The sequence below is a fragment of the Thermobia domestica genome, chromosome 5 (assembly GCF_964235325.1).
Source record: "Thermobia domestica chromosome 5, izTheDome1.hap1.1, whole genome shotgun sequence".
NCBI lineage: Eukaryota > Metazoa > Arthropoda > Insecta > Zygentoma > Lepismatidae > Thermobia > Thermobia domestica.
The window spans coordinates 127,815,091-127,834,732 of record NC_137458.1 but is presented as its reverse complement, the minus strand read 5'-3'; the positions used below and the strand labels follow the sequence as shown (position 1 = coordinate 127,834,732).

The following is a 19,642-nucleotide window of genomic DNA, read 5'->3' as shown; positions in this document are numbered from 1 at the left end:
ATGAAACATGAATATATACATATGAAACATATATATCATAGGCGGAGATCGGAATTGTCTGCTGGGGGGAGCAGTAGGGGCAGACCTTTTTGTCGGTCTCTATTGTCTTAGTAGGTGGCCATCTTTTATATATAGTGGCGTATTTACGATTTTGTTTCGGGTGGCTTTGTTTCCGGCAACTTTGTTCCTGAAAATGTGAAAATTCTGTGCAAGATATTTCATTTGCTTTAATATAGTAAATAAAACTTCGGGGGGGTTAAGCCCGGAAGACCGTTAAATACGCCACTATATATATAAGATTTAGTATTGTTTTCACAATGCTCATTGTTATTTTCCGAGAAATTCCTTAAAGCAGTCTTTCGTTATGGTGAACCTTAAAAACACCTTGCACTTTTCACACTTCACTTTGCAATTCCATTCTGGTACCTCCCTTGTGCATCTACAAATTCAGGCCAATGGCGTACACCATCTTTTCATATATCGGAAGCACGGTCACTGGTCCCTTCTTTTCCTTTGCTTCAGTTTGACCCTCAGTGTTTAAACTTCGGCACCCTTGTTTCCTTCCCTGAAATTGCTCTACTATATATACAATCTCTCTGCAATCTATGGTTTAATCCAAGGATGTTGTAAAATAGATGATCTGCATATACTACACAATAGTGAAGCCGTACGTCACAGTTTCGCCACCTGCACTCTGCCCGCCCCGCCCAATACGATCGCAATATTTTGAGCGAACATTCATGGTGGAAGCGAGAGTACCTTTTTTTTTTTCTTCATTGAGTTAATAGGATGAAGACACGCATGGGCAGATTCTCTATTTTATAACATCCTTGGTTTAAACGGTTGGAGAACATGTTGATCCAATTGCTGGCAGGGTTTTCTATAAAGTAGCCATCCATCGATGCAGCGAAGGTCCAATATATCAGTATCACAAACAGCCAAACATTGGAGGCCTCTGCAAGAATAATAATGCAGGTGAGACGGATAGGATAATGTATATCCAAAGTACCTTAGCCTTTTGATCATGATAAATACGAAACAGATTTTTGAATAAAAAGGGAAAAGTTTCCAGGATTGAAAGTCCTTTGATCATTTTTTTAAATCGAAAAACTGCTTAGGTAAGTATCACATCCAATCACTTAGATGGTTTCCAATAGATGTAAAGATCACAGTGCTATTTACAGCAATGAACATCTCAAACTTGTCTGGGGATATGAAAATATCCATAGAATTTGCTATACTTCATAAAATGACGTATTTATGGTGAAATTTTAAAACCATTGTTGTTTCTTCAGCTTTTATGACATTACAAAGATAAGTTTTGTGGGTTCTACGAGTAATTACAAGTTCTTGCAAGTACGAGACGTATGTCAAAAAAGGCAGATATTTTTACGCCAGGTTGGCAACGCTGATGGAGTTGAGCATGCCCTAATATTCTGTGCTTGCAAAAGAAATAGAATTGTCCGACTGCACTTGTGTAGGTGCGAGTAGCAGTAAGGTGAAATGGTTGCCATAATACAAAATCCCGCCAAATATGAGGTAGGACCTGACATACGATTTCTGAACACCAACGGACAAAATGTAGCTCACATCCATTGGGATTTGTGTGCCATTTAGGTCTACAGACCGACAGTACTAAGTGAAGGCTGAAGGAAGGTCAGACTATGGTGCAGAGATTTTGGAAAGGGCATTCATATATATATATAATTATAAGTGTAGCGGAAAATCTAGTATTCAGGTGAACGACCTGATATCTTAATGCGTTAAGGAGAAAGTGCTATCCAATTCCCGGTTCACAATAACCGTACTCACCAAAGAATTTTCGGAAGTGTTTGCGAAAACAGTGCATTGAATTGTGACTGATAAATTGGACTGTGACAGAATGTGTGGGAGGTGGGTACTAAAATGTTTACAAACGCCCATAAAATCGAAGAATGACAGTTGCACGTGATATTGGAGGAGATAAAACTTGGATATCGTACTCAACTGGATATCGAAGCAGTAGACAATGCAATGGGGACACTGGTCCTTCTAAATCAAACAATTTTAAACAAACACCATCAATTTACAAAAGCATAGCAACCGTGTTTCGGGACCAAAAGTGTGTGATTCTTGTGGAAAGCTTGGAACTAGGACCAACAATTACAGAAAATGTGTATTGCCAAACACTGATAATCTACAACATTTCTTCCAAAATCGATGAAGAGGAATACCACGCTCTTGTATTCTTCTGAGCTGTGATAACGCCCGCCCACATACAGCTGCTCACACTGTTGAGACAATTCAAGGATTTTGATGGGGACTATTCAATCATTCCCCTTACAGCCTCGACCTTGCCCCAGCGATTTTCTTCGTTTACTTCACCTGAAAAAGTGGTTGCATCGAAGTGTTTCAACGACAGTGAAGTGCTCAAGACATTAGTTCTGGACTGGCTGCACTCTCAGGTGGCAAATTTTTACACAGAGGATATACCGGAAACTTATGCCGGTACTTAAAAAGGAAAAACTGGTCATGTGGCAACTGAGCCTTTGCAGGAACGTAGAACGGTCAACTCTGAATGGTACACAACAATTTGTTTGTCGGAGGTCTTCGGTCAAATACGGAAAACAAACAAGCGCCATCGGATCATTCTTCATCAAGGCAATGCGAGCTCTCACACCTCTCGTCTAACAAACAACTATTTGAACATTCAAAAAATCGAACTGGTGGGTCATCCGCCGTTCAGTCCTGATTTGACACCCAATCACGACTTCTTGTTCCCGAATGTCATGAATAAATTGCGTGAACAACGATTTTCGCGTTGATGCGTTTCAAAACCATATTAAGGTGTCTCAAGAGGATTGGAAAAAATGTTTTGACAAATGGTTCGAACAAATGCAAAAGTGTATCGATCATAAAGGAGATTTTTTCGAAAAACAATAAATCAATTTTCAATGGCAAATTACTGTTTTTTCATTGTTAGGCTCAAAATTTAAATTGTGGCCCTCGTACAATGTTGTATTACCATTTCCCTACTTTTCGAAACTTTCCCTATAAAACCAGTGCTCAAAATGAGAAATATCAAACGCTAACGCTGGTAATCTATACATTTTAAGACTAGATCATTCTATGTTCGAGAAAGGTAAACAAAACCGGTAAATTAATTTTAAAAATAATATACCAAAGTAAAAATAAATAAATAAATAAATAAATAATAGGAAGCGAGTCATTGGAAATATGTATATCAAATAATCCTTTGTCTGTTTCATTTCACAAATATACAAAACAAATATCATGTATCTTTTCTTAAGTAGTGTTCAGTAATAGAATTATCATCTATGCAGAGAAAAATGGTCGCAATATGTAATTCAAACTTCAGCAGAAGCTTTGGAAGATAATGCATCATACAGCATGTAAGATATCCAACTAAAGTAACGTCTGGAGTGCTATTTTGACATAAGAACCAAATTTTTTTCATGTTGTAGAAGAAAACAGTGAAAAACATAATCGAAGTCTGCGTAGGGTCAATAATAAATGAGTAATTTCTATCTAGTGATGAAATATTTATTTAAAATGGCGAAGCCTTGTCATCTATCAAAAATTATTAATGGGAAACTTGTTTCGAGGGACATTTCTGTGTTTAATAACCGGACAATGGCCTAGATATTAATACTAAAAGTCGGGAAATAGTAAAGACATGAACCCTATCGAGTAGTTGTGGCATGTGAAGGCATCAAAATCATAGCTAAATGGCCAACGACAAAAGACTAATTGTAATAGCACATGTCCTTACTATTTAGATGGAGGGAGTTCAAATTTCAAATTTATGCAAAACATTGATTGGAAATATGCTTAAAAAAAACATTTGCAGCCTTAATTGGAGACAAAAAATGGGTTGGAGACAAAAAAGTACTAATGCATAATATAGTATTAATAATTAGTCTAATATGTACTTAAATTTAGAGAAATAGAACTTTGTTCCTAAAAATATGTCTTAGTTGCTCACTTAATTGCTAATAATTTGTCTATGTCTGTACTACGTTTACTAGAACTCCAATAGATTTCAGAGTGATCAAAGTAGCTCTGTAGCAGAGGAAGTGTTTAACGAAATAAAACATGAAATTTTCAGTTCTCTCTTTGTCGTAATATTACTTTAAAAAAAGTAACAGGTATAGCAACTTTGAACACTGCTACAGCTGGAAAAATGATTTCCATCGTTCTTAGATGTTACTGGAAATTCGTTCAGCCGCAGTATTGGCCGAGCATATATAAAAATAAACTGAAGTCTTTAACGTCCTACGATTATGTCGTTTAGGTTAAAGAAGACGGATGGTTATGAAGTAATTTGTGGAAAGATGATGTGGAAGGAAACGGGTGAATTCCGAGAAGACCTATGAACATAATATTTCCCATGTTAAACACATGCTACATTACCTTGTATTTTACATGACCTGTTCCCCGCTCTGAAACAGCAAAACACGCCACTCTTATTTAGGCAAATTTCAAAAGTTCTATTTCAAGAAATGGGTAAATGGGAGAATTTAAGAATTATTGTATGATTGACCATCATCTAAGATGTAAAAATGAAACTGATATTGTGGATGATCGAATCACGGGAAAAAGACTGAAGCACTTGAAATGAATTTTGGAATATAGGTATCACCTACGGCAAACTATTATTTTATCATGTCAATTTGATTAAAATGCTCATACTAAGGGGAAAGCGGAGGGTCATAATTTATGCGAAAATTTGAATATCTCACAAGTCCATCAAATTAGTAAGATGAAACTCGGCATATAAATTAATCATTACGAAACAAAAAGTACATGTGTCCCAGTTTTTTTGAAAATTTCCTTTTAAGGGGGAAAGGGGAGAATTTCCCATAAGTTTTTCGCTACATTGATAGCGACATTGTCTGTTGTTCGTGATTGCATCACGAGAAAATGACTGATCCGTTCCAAATCATTTTTTGAAACATCATTTTCACCTACTTCAAGTTCGTGTTTTCTTATATCACTTTGAGTGTATCCTATTCGAAGGGAGGGGATAGTGGGGTATAAAATTTATTCCAAAACCAGAACATTTTTTTTTTTAATCATTGAAACGAAACTTCTTTTGACTCGATATAGGCGTTTGTTTGTCCGGGTATCCCTTCGAGATGGTTTATCTGTTCTTAACTAAATTTGAGATGGTGATTCGAGAGCGCGCGCTGTGTCGTAAGGGGTCGCAGTTTCCGATTGGACATACCATTGAGGAATAATCACCGAAAAATGGGATGCCCATAGACTTAACATTAAAAAAGCATTTGGAAACAATGGAAGCATGTTAACAATGGAAAATGGAATTTTCAGCATTAGAAATAGGGCGAAGTACTTTTTGTTTTGTTCTGCGATGTCATTTTTTTTTATAAAGCCATTATGCTTTTCGCTGATATGTCAAATTCAACTATTTGCATGTCGTGTTCGTTCACGAAAACATGGATGCATTAAAAAATTTCTATAAATAATCAATAAAGATTGTTCGTTTTGCTCGAAATTTGCAATTGTTGCATACCTAGATACACTTTTATTGAAATGTGTATCCTAAAGGGGAGTGAGGTTTAAATGAAATGAAATGAAATCTTTTAAGTTTTACGTCCCACAGTTATGCCGTTTAGGCTAAAGGAGACGGTGATGATGAGCAGGGCCCGGATCTTGTTGACATAAAATTTTCTAAAAAGTGACCTATAATATGACACTAAAATTCCTGTTAAATGACCCTAAAATTCCCAAAAATTGACCCTAAAACTTGCGTTTTCTTAAACATTGACAGTTTTTTTTTTTTAAAACACCAATTGGATTTTAATTAACATTTCTCACTCATATTCAGAAAGTTTTGTTTCAGTTAGTTGCAGTCCATTGATCATTTATATCTATTGATCAGTCCATTGTACGGCATTGTAGGTACTGAAAACGTCAATTCACACCGAGTTGAAACTAGGAAGCACTCTTAAACAATAAAAATTCGTAAGTGTAGACTACATGAGAACAATAGATAAAAACCTGTTTAAAATCTTTGTACGCCTTCTAATCCATTTTTAGTTATTCACGTGACCACATCCTTTAAATATTTTTCATAAATATATTCTCTTCGATCGAGAAACAAGTACTTGAGCTAGTCGTATATAAAGATGCGAAGATATTATTTAGTGGTATTTTGCATCAGAGAATACATAACTGTCATCTACTTATAAGAATTTAATATGGAAGATACACAAGAAATGACGTAAGATGAGAAGGATACACAAAACCCAGAGGGCAGTCCATTTTCTCTTATTTTGAATTTTACACTATATTTTTCTCTTACTGCAACGAATTGAAGTATGATACCTACCTACTCTGTTGAAACCGTATAATAGTGTGTCTGTCTTTTCATGGCACAGTAACACATCTCTGGTTTATCTTTCGGTGTCCGCCCACCAGACTGAAATACTGCAGTCGCTCGTTTCTATGAGTTCCAAACATGTATTGGACGTCTGTATTGATATTTGGTATTGGTAAGTTAGTTTCTCTGATTTATTGTTAAATTATCTTAACAGGTATTCTTCTATCATCTTAATATTGCAAACAGAAAATAAACAAGGCAGGACGATAGGTTTTAAATTAAAAATTATTTTTGTTTAAGAAGTTAGTTTTCGTTCATCGTTGTTCTTCAATTGATGTTTTCTTCTTTTTTTAAAGTCTACCACGAGGACAGTACATATCATATTCGATCTGCATATCTCATTTGTCTGTTTGATCTTGACCAAACTCTAAACATGGATGTAGACCTTGAGTTGTTTAATATGCTTAGTACGCATGTAAAATATTTTCTTATAGAAACATTTAGCTCCTAAGATATAGACTACTAAAACTATGTTTAAACGTAGTCAATTTTCACCAAATAAATACTAATTGCTTGTTTTAGTTTAACATCTGTTCCCAGCATTGAGGTAAATGAAAGGTGAAACTACAGTTTAACGTTAGATTTAATCCATACATATTCCTACCGTTGATCGAATCCAGGATTCCTATATCAAAAGCGAGAACACTGACCATATAACTACAAGAATTTTCACTAGAAATCTGAAACTTGCTAGTCTATTACTTAACATAAATAATGTTCAGTTGAATTATTACCTTGGAACCATCATAAATGATATCGAATAAAATCTTTATTCTAACTTCTTATGCTTATGCCCTAAAATATAATAGCTGTAAGGTGGTTTGGAGTTGAATGTCTCTTTGAACACCAAGACTAAAACTTTATAAGACGTTAATTGACAGTTTAAAGCAGGATCCGAACCACAAGAGCCCTCATCGAGAATCGAACCTAAGTGTTCAGCGAAAGTCACGATGAAGTTCAACTTGAGAATGATAGTAGACGTATTGGTGGAATTATAAAGTTTAATTAAATGAGAGAGCCCCGAAAAAATATACGGGTACCTTGATATTCACGAGAAACTCACGTGGTTTGAGATCGAATGAGAAACCACTTGCACGGGAAGTGAGCGCTCTACCACTGAGTTGGTCCTTGTCCTTAAATGGTGTTTTTTTTTCTTTTTTTCTTTCTCTATTGGCTATCACTGTTTGCTTTCGCACGGGGTTTCGTTGCATTTGGGTGCGCATATTTCTGGTAGCTTGAGGAGCCCATACGATACGTCGTCGATTACCTGCTGGTATCTGCCGATAGTCCGGTAGGCGAGTACACTAATAATCCCGAGTGTCTGTAGAAAGTTGAATATCTCAGTTGTAGTCTTACTTGTCTTAAGTAGATACAAAATGATTGTCCTTCTCTCGTTTGTACCCCATTCAATCTTAACCAAACAAACAGGAAATGTTAAAACCTTATGATCTTAAATCATAATACTCAGTGTGTGGATTAGATAATTTACCTTGGGGGGGGGGATAAAATTAGGCTAATTAGGCCAACAGGACGTAGAGTCTGAAGGTACAATAGTTTAAAAGAAGACAATAATGCCTTATCCCCCACACATAAATATGACATCTGTAATAAATAAGGGATTTATTGATTCAAAAAATCTACTGACAATAACTATGTTTATAGCACCTTTGTGGCTAAGCGGTTAGCGTTCGCGCCTTTGATGTAGGAGACGTGAGTTCGATTCCTAGCGGGAGCTCATGTGGTTCGGATTCCACGTTAATCAGTAGGTCCTGTTTCATATAGCTTCGCTGCTGAAAGGGACTTTAAACTTAAAGTCAACTCAACTCAATAACTATTTACATATTGTTTGACATTCACACACTACATCTAACTTTTCTGAACGTGTTTAAATGTTGTACTCACTCTAGAGGTCTGCACGGGCTCGGGCCTACAAGTCATATATCACTTCGGGCCCTCGGGCCTAACTTTGTAAATATACTGTACAACGATATATATTACACCGTTCTATCTGGAGAAATTTTAAAGCACAACTGCAAAATTAAACCTCTAATTGCTGAAAATGAAAATACAATTTTGCTTAATTATTAAGTTTCTGTAATTCGGGCTCATTTGATTATCACACGAGCTCGGGCCGGGCTCGGGCCTAAATGCTAAAACATATTTCGGACTCGGGTCGGGCCTCACATTGTAAATTCATGTGTCGAGCTGAGCCCGGGCAAAAAATTCCCGCCCATGCAGACCCCTAACTCTCTCGTGCTCATAGTTTTCTAAGGTTTATTTACTTAAAATTCAGACCGAGTGGTAGTCATGATTACAAGCATATGTTAATTTTTCCGCTCATATTGAAATCTACACACAGTCTTGCGAAAGAAAACCTACTTCAGTTTATGAAAACCACTAAAATTGTCAACTAAACCTGACTTATTTCTCGCTAATGCTGCACTCTCTCTCTCTCTTTTTTTTTTCAATTATCGATTCCGTGACAGAGCTCAGGAAATCAACACTTACAATTATCCACGGGCGTCTCTGGTGGGGGAACGAGGGGGACGCTTCCCCCAGTATTTTGAAGTACAAAATATTCAATATTTTATTCTAAATTAATTTATTTACTAACAACAGAATATCATATAAATAATAATATTTATATTTATTTGGAATATAATATTCAGGCTGTGAAACGATTGTAATCGAGTTGTTGATATACCTTAGGGGGTCCGTGAAGGTAAGAAGAAAGGTAACAAATGATATCGAAGTTAATAAACAGGTTGGGCTAGGTAGTACCATTCAAATCACTTTCTTTGATGTCCCCCCCCCCTCAAAAAAAAATTTACGTACCAGAGACGCCAGTGCAATTATCTTACTGTTAGGTTACAGCTGAGTTGACTCACTGTGTGCTACGTTATGAAATGAAGTATAAACATTACATTGAAGTTTTCCAGGCAGCATTATTGACGTGGACAGCAAACTGTAGAGCGAAAAGAAAGATGGAAATTGAAGGGTTACCTTTAAACGGCCCGCTCCAGTTGAAGTGCTTATACAGACACGGACAATGAATGACACGGAGAATCAGTCGTATTAGCAATTGCTAAAACAAACCTTATGCGCTTACACATCTTCACTAACGTGTTTGCTCACTACGGACGCATCCTGAGCATGTACGTTAATATATAACATCGAGAGGGTTGAGTTGATTTTAGTTTAGCGTCCCTTTCAGCAGCGAGGCTATATGAGACGTGGACCTACTGATTAACGTGGAATCCGAACTACATGAGCTCCCAGCAACGAGAGGATATATAACTCAGATTTTGAGTACAGTTTCAACAAAACTGGTTGTTTCCGAGGCTGCACGAAGACAACTTCATTTTTCAAGAAGACGGGGCACCCTCTCACTGGAGTCGCCAAGTGCGTGAATATCTGAATGAAACTCTACCGAATCGTTGGATTGGTCAAGGAGCTGGCGACTTAGCATGTCTCAGCTGGCCTCCATGGTCACCGGATTTACATCCTGTGACTTCTTCCTGTGGGTTTTTGTTAAAGACAACGTTTATGTACCACCACTCCCACAGAACCTGGAAGATTTGAAGAACCGGATCCGTACTGCCATAACATCAGTGACGCAGGACATGCTTGCCCGAGTATGGGAGGAATTTGAGTATCGATGTGATATTGTTCGTGTCGCTGATGGAGGACATATTGAATAAGGGTAATTTGAACTTTGAACTGTAATTTGAACATGAGAGGTTCGTAAAATTTCATATGTATGCAAAATTTCATATTCGTATGTCTTAAAGAGGGGCCGCGGTGGCTCAGTGGTAGAGCGTTCACCTCTGGTGCTTGAGGTCCCGGGTTCAAACCCTGCTCTCGCCAAGTGAACTTTGTGGTGGACAAACACCGTGTGCGTGGGTTTTCTCGGGGTTCTCCCGTTTCCTCCCACTTTCTTCATTCCACCATTTCATTCATCTCTCATTATCACCGTCTCCTTTAGCCTAACCGGCATAACCGTGGGACGTAAAACTCAAAGATTTCATTTCATTTTCATTTTTTCGTATGTCTTAAAGTTTAATAAATATATGCATTCGAAATACGTATATGCTTTTGAAACAGGGTGTACTTTCAAGTGATATTGACCTGTACCTGTTTATGTCATGCTAGTCTCACAATGTGCTGTCGTACGTCACTTAGAACAGTCGAGTATGACTATTTCACCCACGATAAAGTAACTGTCGACCAAATGTAGCCTATCTCTTTCTTGCAGACGTAATATTAATTTCCAGCAGGTAAAAATATATGTTTATTGCGAGATGCCTCCCTCACCCTTCATAGACGTAAATGAAGATGACATTGAATGAAATCTTTCTTTACGTCCTGTGAGTATACGCTCTCGTTAAAAGGAAATAGAGATATGAAAGACACATGGAATTACATTCAGATGATCGAAACGGCGTATGACCAAAACAGCATACGACTGAAAGCATGTAAATTATTCATTGCAGCTTTGGAAAATTCAATCTTGCTAATACAACTTCAACTGACCAAGGCAGTATATATATATATATATATATATATATATATATATATATATATATATATATATATATATGTATATTTGTTACAGTTTCGTGTTACAGGTGTGTCTGAGGAAGGCTATGTTACATAGCCAAAACTGTAACATAAATATATAATCTTAAAAACATATATATTAAAAACATATATAATCTTAAAAACATAAACATTATTATTTCCTTCGTATGCAAGTAAGTGCTTTCAGTCTTGCTAATAAAACTTCAACTGACCAAGTATATATATATATATATATATATATATATATATATATATATATATATATATATATATATATATATATATATATATATACTTGATATATACTTGGTCAGTTGAAGTTTTATTAGCAAGACTGAAAGCACTTACTTGCATACGAAGGAAATAATAATAATAATAATAATAATAATAATAATCTTATATTCACACAATATTAAGTAATAATCAGTTTTTTTTAAAAGATACTAGGAGATATATAAGGGATAACCGTCAGACAATCGAAATAGCATAGGACCGAAACAGATTTCTGAGCTGGTTTTCGGCCTTTGCTGGGTGAGAGGCTTTCACTAAGATGTTTTGGACCTACGCCACATTCCCTTTGCATGTGAATGATAATGGAAGAATTGGTGAAATGGTAAAATGAGAAGAAAGGAAGGACCTCAATAGAACCTATGAGCTTGAGCGGTGGGAGCTCATCTGGTTCGGATTCCACGTTAATTTGTAGATTCACGTATCATACAACCTCGCTAGACTCCAATGCAATGCAATCAGTTCTCTTTATGTAACTATCTTATTATTATTATTATTATTATTATTATTATTATTATTATTATTATTATTATTATTATTATTATTATTATTATTATTATTATTATTATTATTATTAGGTGCAACGTGTGTGACTGCTATTATACAAACGAAGACATGGCTCCGAAATACTAATTTCAGTAACGCCAACAACTGGAACAAGAAGCGGATACCATGCTCAGGAGACAGAGTTGTCCTTCCCTCAGATGCTAATGTTGCTGTGCTGATGCCAAGTGGTGTTACTTCTTTACGGGATATAGTATTACCCTATAATGGAGATATATTATTACCTCGTACAGGCGAACTTCTGATAACAGGTCAACAATCATCCACTCCAGGGTGTAATGGAGAAGGTAAGTCCCAAATTTGAAATAGTTGATGCATCACAGAAGCATGTGTATATCACCGTTAGAAGAAGACGAACATTAATAGATGCAATCTGGAGGTTAACAGGGTATTATTGTTATATATAAAATACATAAACTAATAAACAATCTGCTCCAGCATAATAAAAGCAATCACCTGTCATTATGGCAACGAAGGGATATTTTTTACCATCATAACAATTAAGAGCCCTCTCGATTTTCTCGAAAATTACGCATAAGGTTATTTACCTTGAAAAATATCACTTTATTTAAATCAATGTGATCTATTGACTTATATTGCATAATATTATGGTTAAACAAAAGTTAAAATTTTAAAGTTAATCATAATTTTGAGCTAGCCCTATATCTCATTAATCATACTGTGTACTGTCATCTTTGCTAGTTTCTTAATGAAAATATTGACGAGGATTTACTTTAGCACCAGTTTCATCTTAACAGATTGCGTTGTTTGTAATACAGCATCAATTTTAAAAGTTTACGAAAAAATTTCGAAAACTATGCATGTCGATTTACGTTCACTCGTATTAATTTGTTGAGCTCAATAAGATATTATTATTATTATTATTATTATTATTATTATTATTATTATTATTATTATTATTATTATTATTATTATTATTATTATTATTATTATTATTATTATTAAGTATTCTACTTTTCGGCACATCCTGGGACTAATGAGGATGATTTTTTTTTTCAATTTTAGATTTGGGCCTGGAAATGTTTCTTCCACTTTTCTCGATCTTCAGCTTCCTCTTTTAACTCCCAATATTTTCTCCTATCTTTCAAATCATCGATCAGCTGTGTTCTTCCTATTCCTCGCTTTCCTTCCATCTTTCCTTCTATGCCGGTGTGAAGAAGACAATTTCTTCGTAAGATGTGTCCAATCCAATTGGTCTTTCTACGAAGGATGGTGGCTAGAAGTGCCCTCTTTTCTTTTATCCGTTTTAAAACATCTTCGTTTGTTGCACTTTCTGTTCATTTTATCTTCTCCATCTTCCTCCAACACCACATTTCCAAGCTCTCCAAATATTTCTTCTCTAACTTCCGTAATGTCCAAGTCTCTGAACCACACAGATGCTCCATACATAGCACGAACCTGCTAGTTAAGAGTAATCTTTTCTTGTTGAATACTTCTTTAGCTATGGCAATTCTTGACCTGATCTCTTTGGTGCAGTAAGTGTCTCTTGTCAAAATACTTCCCAGATACTTGAAATTATCGACCTCTTCAAGTTGTCTTTGTTCTACCCTGATCCGTAAGGGCGTGTTTCCACGGGATATTCTTATGACTTTCGACTTTTCGATGTTAATTTCCATTCCATACAGTTTTCCAGTGTCAATTATTTTGTCAATCATCTTATGTACTCCTCTTTCGGTTTTAGCTATTATAACCGTATCATCTACATACCTGATCTTGTTAATGATCTGCCTCCAATCTTGAAATCTCCAATTCCCATTAATGTTTCGTTCATTAAACGTTCACTGTAAATGTTGAATAATTGGGACGACAAACTACATTCTTGTCTGACTCCTCTCCCAATCTCCACACTATTGGTTTCGCCTTCATTCAAGCGCAACTTCACTCGTTGTCCTATGTACAGGTTTTGAATGAGTCGTCGATCTCTCCAGTTGACTCCGATTTCTTTAAGTATTTTCAGAAGTTTCATCCAATCGACTCGGTCGAAAGCTTTTTGCCAGTCAGTGAAGCACAAACACAACTCTTCCTTTACATCAAGAATTCTTTCTGATATAATTCTCATCAATCCAATAGCATCTCTGGTGCCTTTTCCTTTCCGAAATCCAAATTGATCTAACCTCTCTTCTTACTTTCTAGCCGCCTATTCAGTATGCGTGCAATGATCTTTCCAGTGTGGGAACTCAGGCTAATGGTTCTGTGATCGCTGTACTTCTTTGCTTGCCTTTTCTTGGGCAATGCAATCATTGTAACATCAAGAAAATCTTTTGGTCATTCTCCACTCAGGTAGATCTTGTTAATAAGTGAAGTCAGTACTTTCATTGCGTTGTCTCCTAACCCCTTGAGCAAATCTACTGATATGTCGTCGTCTCCTGTGGTCTTTCTCCTTCACATGTCTTTGATTGCTTGTACTACTTCACTTTTCAATGTACTGGGTCCTTTTTCATCATCATCCACCTCTTCCTCTGCTTCGATCGCAATATCTTTGGGGCGGTTCTTCTGATCATACAGATCTTTTATGTATTCCACCCAAATTCTAAGGATTCTTTGATGTACAGTGGTTACATTACGTTGTTGATCTTCGATGCCGAACTTTCGTATACTTTTGTTAGCTTTCGCTCCTAATTCTTGTGCTTTCTGGTACATCAGATCATATCTGCCGCCTCGTTGATGTTCCATTATTTCTTCACATATTTGCTCCATGTACTTTTCTTCGGATTTGTTCGTTTCTCTTCTCAGTTCATTATTCAGCCTTCTGTATTCATTGATGTCCGTGTGTTTGCCCTTCTGCATTCCTCCATCTTCTTAAGCATCGCTTCAATTATCCATGGTTTTCTCGGTGCTCTTTCCATCCTGCCAATGTTATTGTGGAGTGTGTCAAGTAGAATCTGTTTAACTTTTTTCCAACTATTCTCTATATTGTCAACCACATCGCCCATTGCACAGAATTTTTCTTCAATCTCTTCTTTCATATCATCGCCGATATTTCTTAGTCGCTCTCAGTTTCATTTTCGATTTCTCTATCCATTTTTCTTGATCGACTTTAACCAGTTTGCACTTCTTCCACCAGGAGATTGTGATCCGAATCAATGTATGTTCCTGGCAGTGTATATCGATTGGTATTTGCAGTAAAGTAGCTAGGGGACATTTTTAGGAGAGAACTTGGACGGCAGAGCTTAGTTTTTTCAATTTTATAATTCTAGCCTATGGTATCTTTTTCTAAGTGGGCCACGGTGACTCTGTGATAGAGCCTCACCTTTGGTGTAAGGGGGCTCTGGTTCGATCCCGTTCATGCCTAGTGAACTTTATGGTGGACAAACACCGTGTTTGTGTGTTTTATCGCGGATCTCTCGTTTCCTCCCACTTTCTTCATTCCGCCATTTCATTGATTTCTCATCTTCACCGTCTCTTTAGCCTGCACGGCAAAGCTGTGGGACGTAAAACTGAAAGTTTTGATTTCATTTTTTCTGTTTTTAAAGTTAGGTCGGGCTCATATTGACTAGAGAAAAACCAGCCAAGCCGATGCAGAGGGAGGATAGATTGAATGTATTGACTGTATGTTTCAGTCACAGTGTTGAAGATGACTTTGCCTAGCACGTGGTTGAATCGATACGCGGTTGCGGTACGAAGATTTGTTCCACTGCTCACAGTACTGAATCTCGCCTCGACTATCCTGTCGTCTAGTCAATATTGACCGGCCTTGCATAGAAATATGCCAAACCAACAGTATGGATGTTTATAACGGACAAAGATGTAAACATACATTCAGCTCTATAAATAGAGAAAAAATAAACAATACTAACATGTAAGTATATCTAGATTTAGTTTATTTAAATCAATTAATGACATAGAAAACACTATTTTTATTGTTAATATTTTTTTCTTATTCAGATATTGAATTCACGGAAATAACTGAGTATGCGTGGTTAGATTCAATAAACTGGTTACGTAATGATGAGAGTCAAGAACCTTCACCAGTGCCTCATGTCGAGAGGGTGCCTTGCAATCACGACAAAGTTATATTTCCCTCGAGAAATAGTTTCAAGGTGAAATTACCAGATGTCTCTGTAACAATTGGAGATTTGGTCATTGATGGACAGGTTAGTTAATTCCTAATATTTATATTGCTTTTCTATCGTAGTATAGTAGAAAATTAAGGGTGCTCTTCTGTAACCAAATTATTAAAGTGTGTCTTCAGTGTACTTTATCTCTGGTTCATTAATTCCTTTCATAATCATCTGTTTCCTTTAGACTACAGGGTATAGTCGTGAGACGTAAAACTGGAATGTTTAATTTTTCATTTACAATTGGACACTTTCTTTTGTTTATTCATAATTTTTATAGGAGGTCGATTCGATAAATAATAGACATTATTATTTACTTACGTGTTTAATTTTTATGTCTCTTTACAAGCCTTTAATGTAATATCCCTGTTTCTTAATAACCGAGTCTCAAATCCGGAAGCTTCAGTATTCCATCGAATATGCCATTTTTGGTCGACTGTCGAATGGCGTTTATAACGGAGGCAGAACGCTCTTCTAGAGATTGAAAACGATAGCCACGCATAGGTTGTTTCAAATTTGGGAATAGGTCGAAGTCTGGTAGACTCATGTCCAGACTGTAAGGAGCATGAGGTAAGATGTCCCAACCGTAGGGTTTTTCATATGACATTCGTTAAGTGTGGGCGAGCTTTGTCATGGAGAATGAGTGGGCCATCTTCGAGGAACAGAGGTCGGATTTTGTGCTTTTTTTTTTTTGGCAGTTTCACTTCTGTGATACTTTTCCCACATAAAACTGTCTGTTATAATGATTTCTTGGTGATGGACAGCAAAAGCACAATTTGATAAAGTTCTTCTCGGGCAATCAGCCAGATGAAAACTGGTGGATAGGCCAACGTGTCATCGTTCATGAACCGAACAACGTTAATAGAGACACTGGATTTCAACTCAGCCCCCTGTGGAACCCGGTCATCAGTACCACAGCAAAGAAAACGACACACAAACATCCAGATAACCCTCAGTCAATCAGTACCGCGGACTACGGAACATAGCCAGCCAATCACAGCTCCAGGTTTCAGATTGAATCAGCCAATCATTAACCAGCATTTTCAGCCAATCCGGAACCAGCATTTTCGCCAGCCCAGAGTATATATTACCTATATCCGCTGATCTCTACATAATTTCCCTGATGATGAGAACGATGACAGCTCTCGAAACGTTGGCCTATCCACTATTTTCACGTGGCTGATTGCCCGAGAAGAACTTTATCATATACGCCGCCAGGAAAGTTTCAAATCTTACTTCAAAAGCACAATTTGTTTGAACTTTTATTGAACTCATCATATTGTTGGTCGTGATGAAGATGGAACTCTACTCGTTCGACTGATATTTCTAGGGATGCGCACGAGTCGAGACACACTTTGTAAAATTCAAGACGATTCGAGACAGGCGTATTTCTCAACTCGAATTTTCCAGTCGAGACACGAGTCGAGTCGAGACTGCTCGTAAAAATCTCGACCCGACTCGAATGTCTCCAAAAATATCTATAATTTTTAATATTATTTTCAAGAAAGTATATGTATGCAATTAATTCTTCGTATACAAATACAACTATATAGTATCTGAAGCGGCTTGAGTTGGATTGAATGAAAAAGTGAACATGTATTCGAACTGTGCAATGTATTGTTTATTGTCATGAACTGGGAAAATTAGAAAATGGAAGCGCGACTGATGAGCACCAAGCATCAAAATTTCACAAAGCATGATGTATTTGTTGACGTCAAAACTCCACACCTCAAAAACCAGAAAAAAGATTGCCTCATTAACTATCCGTTGTCTTGTCCAAGTCAGTTGCTTCTTGTCATAACTTTTGAAATTTCCTGTGAAAACTTTTTCGAAACGAAAAAAAAGGATGTTAACGATATAGAAAAAAGACAGGGGATAAGAGATGGCGCTGTAAACACTAAGTATTGGAAAGCTGTGCTCTAATTTTTTATTCAATTTTTTACTATTTACAGTTCATTACTTTGGACAATTTTATTATTTGTTACAAACTTCATATACTGTTTTTCGTTTTCAATATGTTCAGGCGCCACTCAATAGTACAATTGGGGGAACAAAATGGCGACGGACATCTTTACACCTGAAGTGTTATGCTCTTACAATTGTGCAATTGTGAATTTGTTCATAATTTTAAATTTTGACAAAATTTAATTTCTTTACAATTTTAATATATTATTACATCTTTTTTTTATATGTCCTGAGCCTCTAACACCCAAGTAATTTTACAAATAGTGTGAAAACAAATTTACTAAGAACAGGCGAAATCGTCCATGTTGGAACGCGCCATTTTATACAAACCTACGTTTTCAAAAACAATTAAAACAAATTTAGTGAAGCAGTCCACTGGGCTATAAGGCTGGGACTTTCTTTATAAATCTCCCGAAAGGGAGATAACTAGAACTAGAACTAGAATAGTACAATTGCTATGGAGTTTATTTTTAGAATGTTTTCTTTTATAGAACGTTAAAACAAACGAATAAACACTAATCAAATTTCATTATAATATAGATAATCCAATAATTAGTAAGAACTGTATGCGTCGCTTATACTATTTAAAATATATAACACGTATATTATGTAATAATAATGCGTCACTTATCCTTCTTTATTACATTAATAGTATGATAAACAATTATATTTAAAACAGGCATATTCGGCCATCTTGGCACACCAGTTTAGTACATATTCTTATTTCAAACAATTTATAATTAAAACAAATATAGTGACGTAGTCCACAGGACTCTAAGGCCGGGACTTCCTTTATAAATCTCCCGTAAGGGAGGTAACTGAAACTGAACTGAACTGAAAGAAGACAGTTTTGTGATTTGATCGATAACTATATACGTAAAAATATGAATCTGTAAAAACATAGAACCCGGGATCAAAGGTAGGAAAGTTAATCCAATTGTATTAGTATCTATTTGGGTGGTCCTTAATTTTCGATTTCCGAATTTCTTTGCTCCCAACCCCTAAATTGGTTCCATGTCGGACCAACTTAATCTGTGAAAAAATGGGCTCCATCGAAGAATATTTAACCGACCCCCAACCGACCTAAACATCTGAATGCATTTACAATGTATAGTATATGGCAAAAGTTTGTAATAAACTCTTGTAACTTAAAAATGGCTGAGGGAAAGGAATCATATTTTGGATAGAAGTTGTAGAAGTAGGTTCATACCTGTTACTGAGTAGTGACCAAGATGAGGCCACCATCTTGGATTCGGGCACAACATTTTAAATGGAAATTATCTTGTATGATATATCATTTTGAGGTAGCTTTTGATGACAAACAGACGTCTGCCTTTATTTCCCACTTATCTCTGAACATGTAATAATTATCAACTATGGAAAATAAAAGCTCCGAAGTAATAAAACTTAATATTCTGTGAATTTATATCTCTGTACGGGCTGCAGATTTATAAGGTTGTTGAATAGTTTCCCTTATTTGAATTAAACCATAAAGTAAAGAAAGAAATGCACATGCCCATCTACTTGGAAAGAAGATGTGAACTTTCAACGTGGGTTGAATATATTGAAAAACATTGTGGGGGTGAATGATGTTGCAGAGAGAGGTGTGAAACTGTTACAAGAATACGGGAATATTTTAACAAAGGACGAAAAAGAGAAACAATACATATTGCAGATAGTCAGTGAACACAGAAAAAAGTATCCAGATGCTATAAAAATTGGCTTAATGATGCAGTAGAATTTGCCTAGTTATCCACAGCCT

At 36.2% G+C, this 19,642-nt stretch overlaps 1 protein-coding gene across 1 annotated transcript in view; it reads left to right on the top strand.

Moving 5' to 3' along the window:
* The first annotated feature begins 6,380 nt into the window (after window positions 1-6,380).
* The window catches only part of Amnionless (amnion associated transmembrane protein), a 111,821-nt gene continuing 98,559 nt past the window's right edge, over window positions 6,381-19,642 (top strand). Inside the window, exons 1-3 of the mRNA XM_081757072.1 lie at window positions 6,381-6,515; window positions 11,851-12,123; window positions 15,743-15,951. Coding sequence (XP_081613198.1) covers window positions 6,482-6,515; window positions 11,851-12,123; window positions 15,743-15,951 — 516 coding nt within the window. The 5' untranslated portion in view covers window positions 6,381-6,481. The remainder of the gene's footprint in view (window positions 6,516-11,850; window positions 12,124-15,742; window positions 15,952-19,642) is intronic.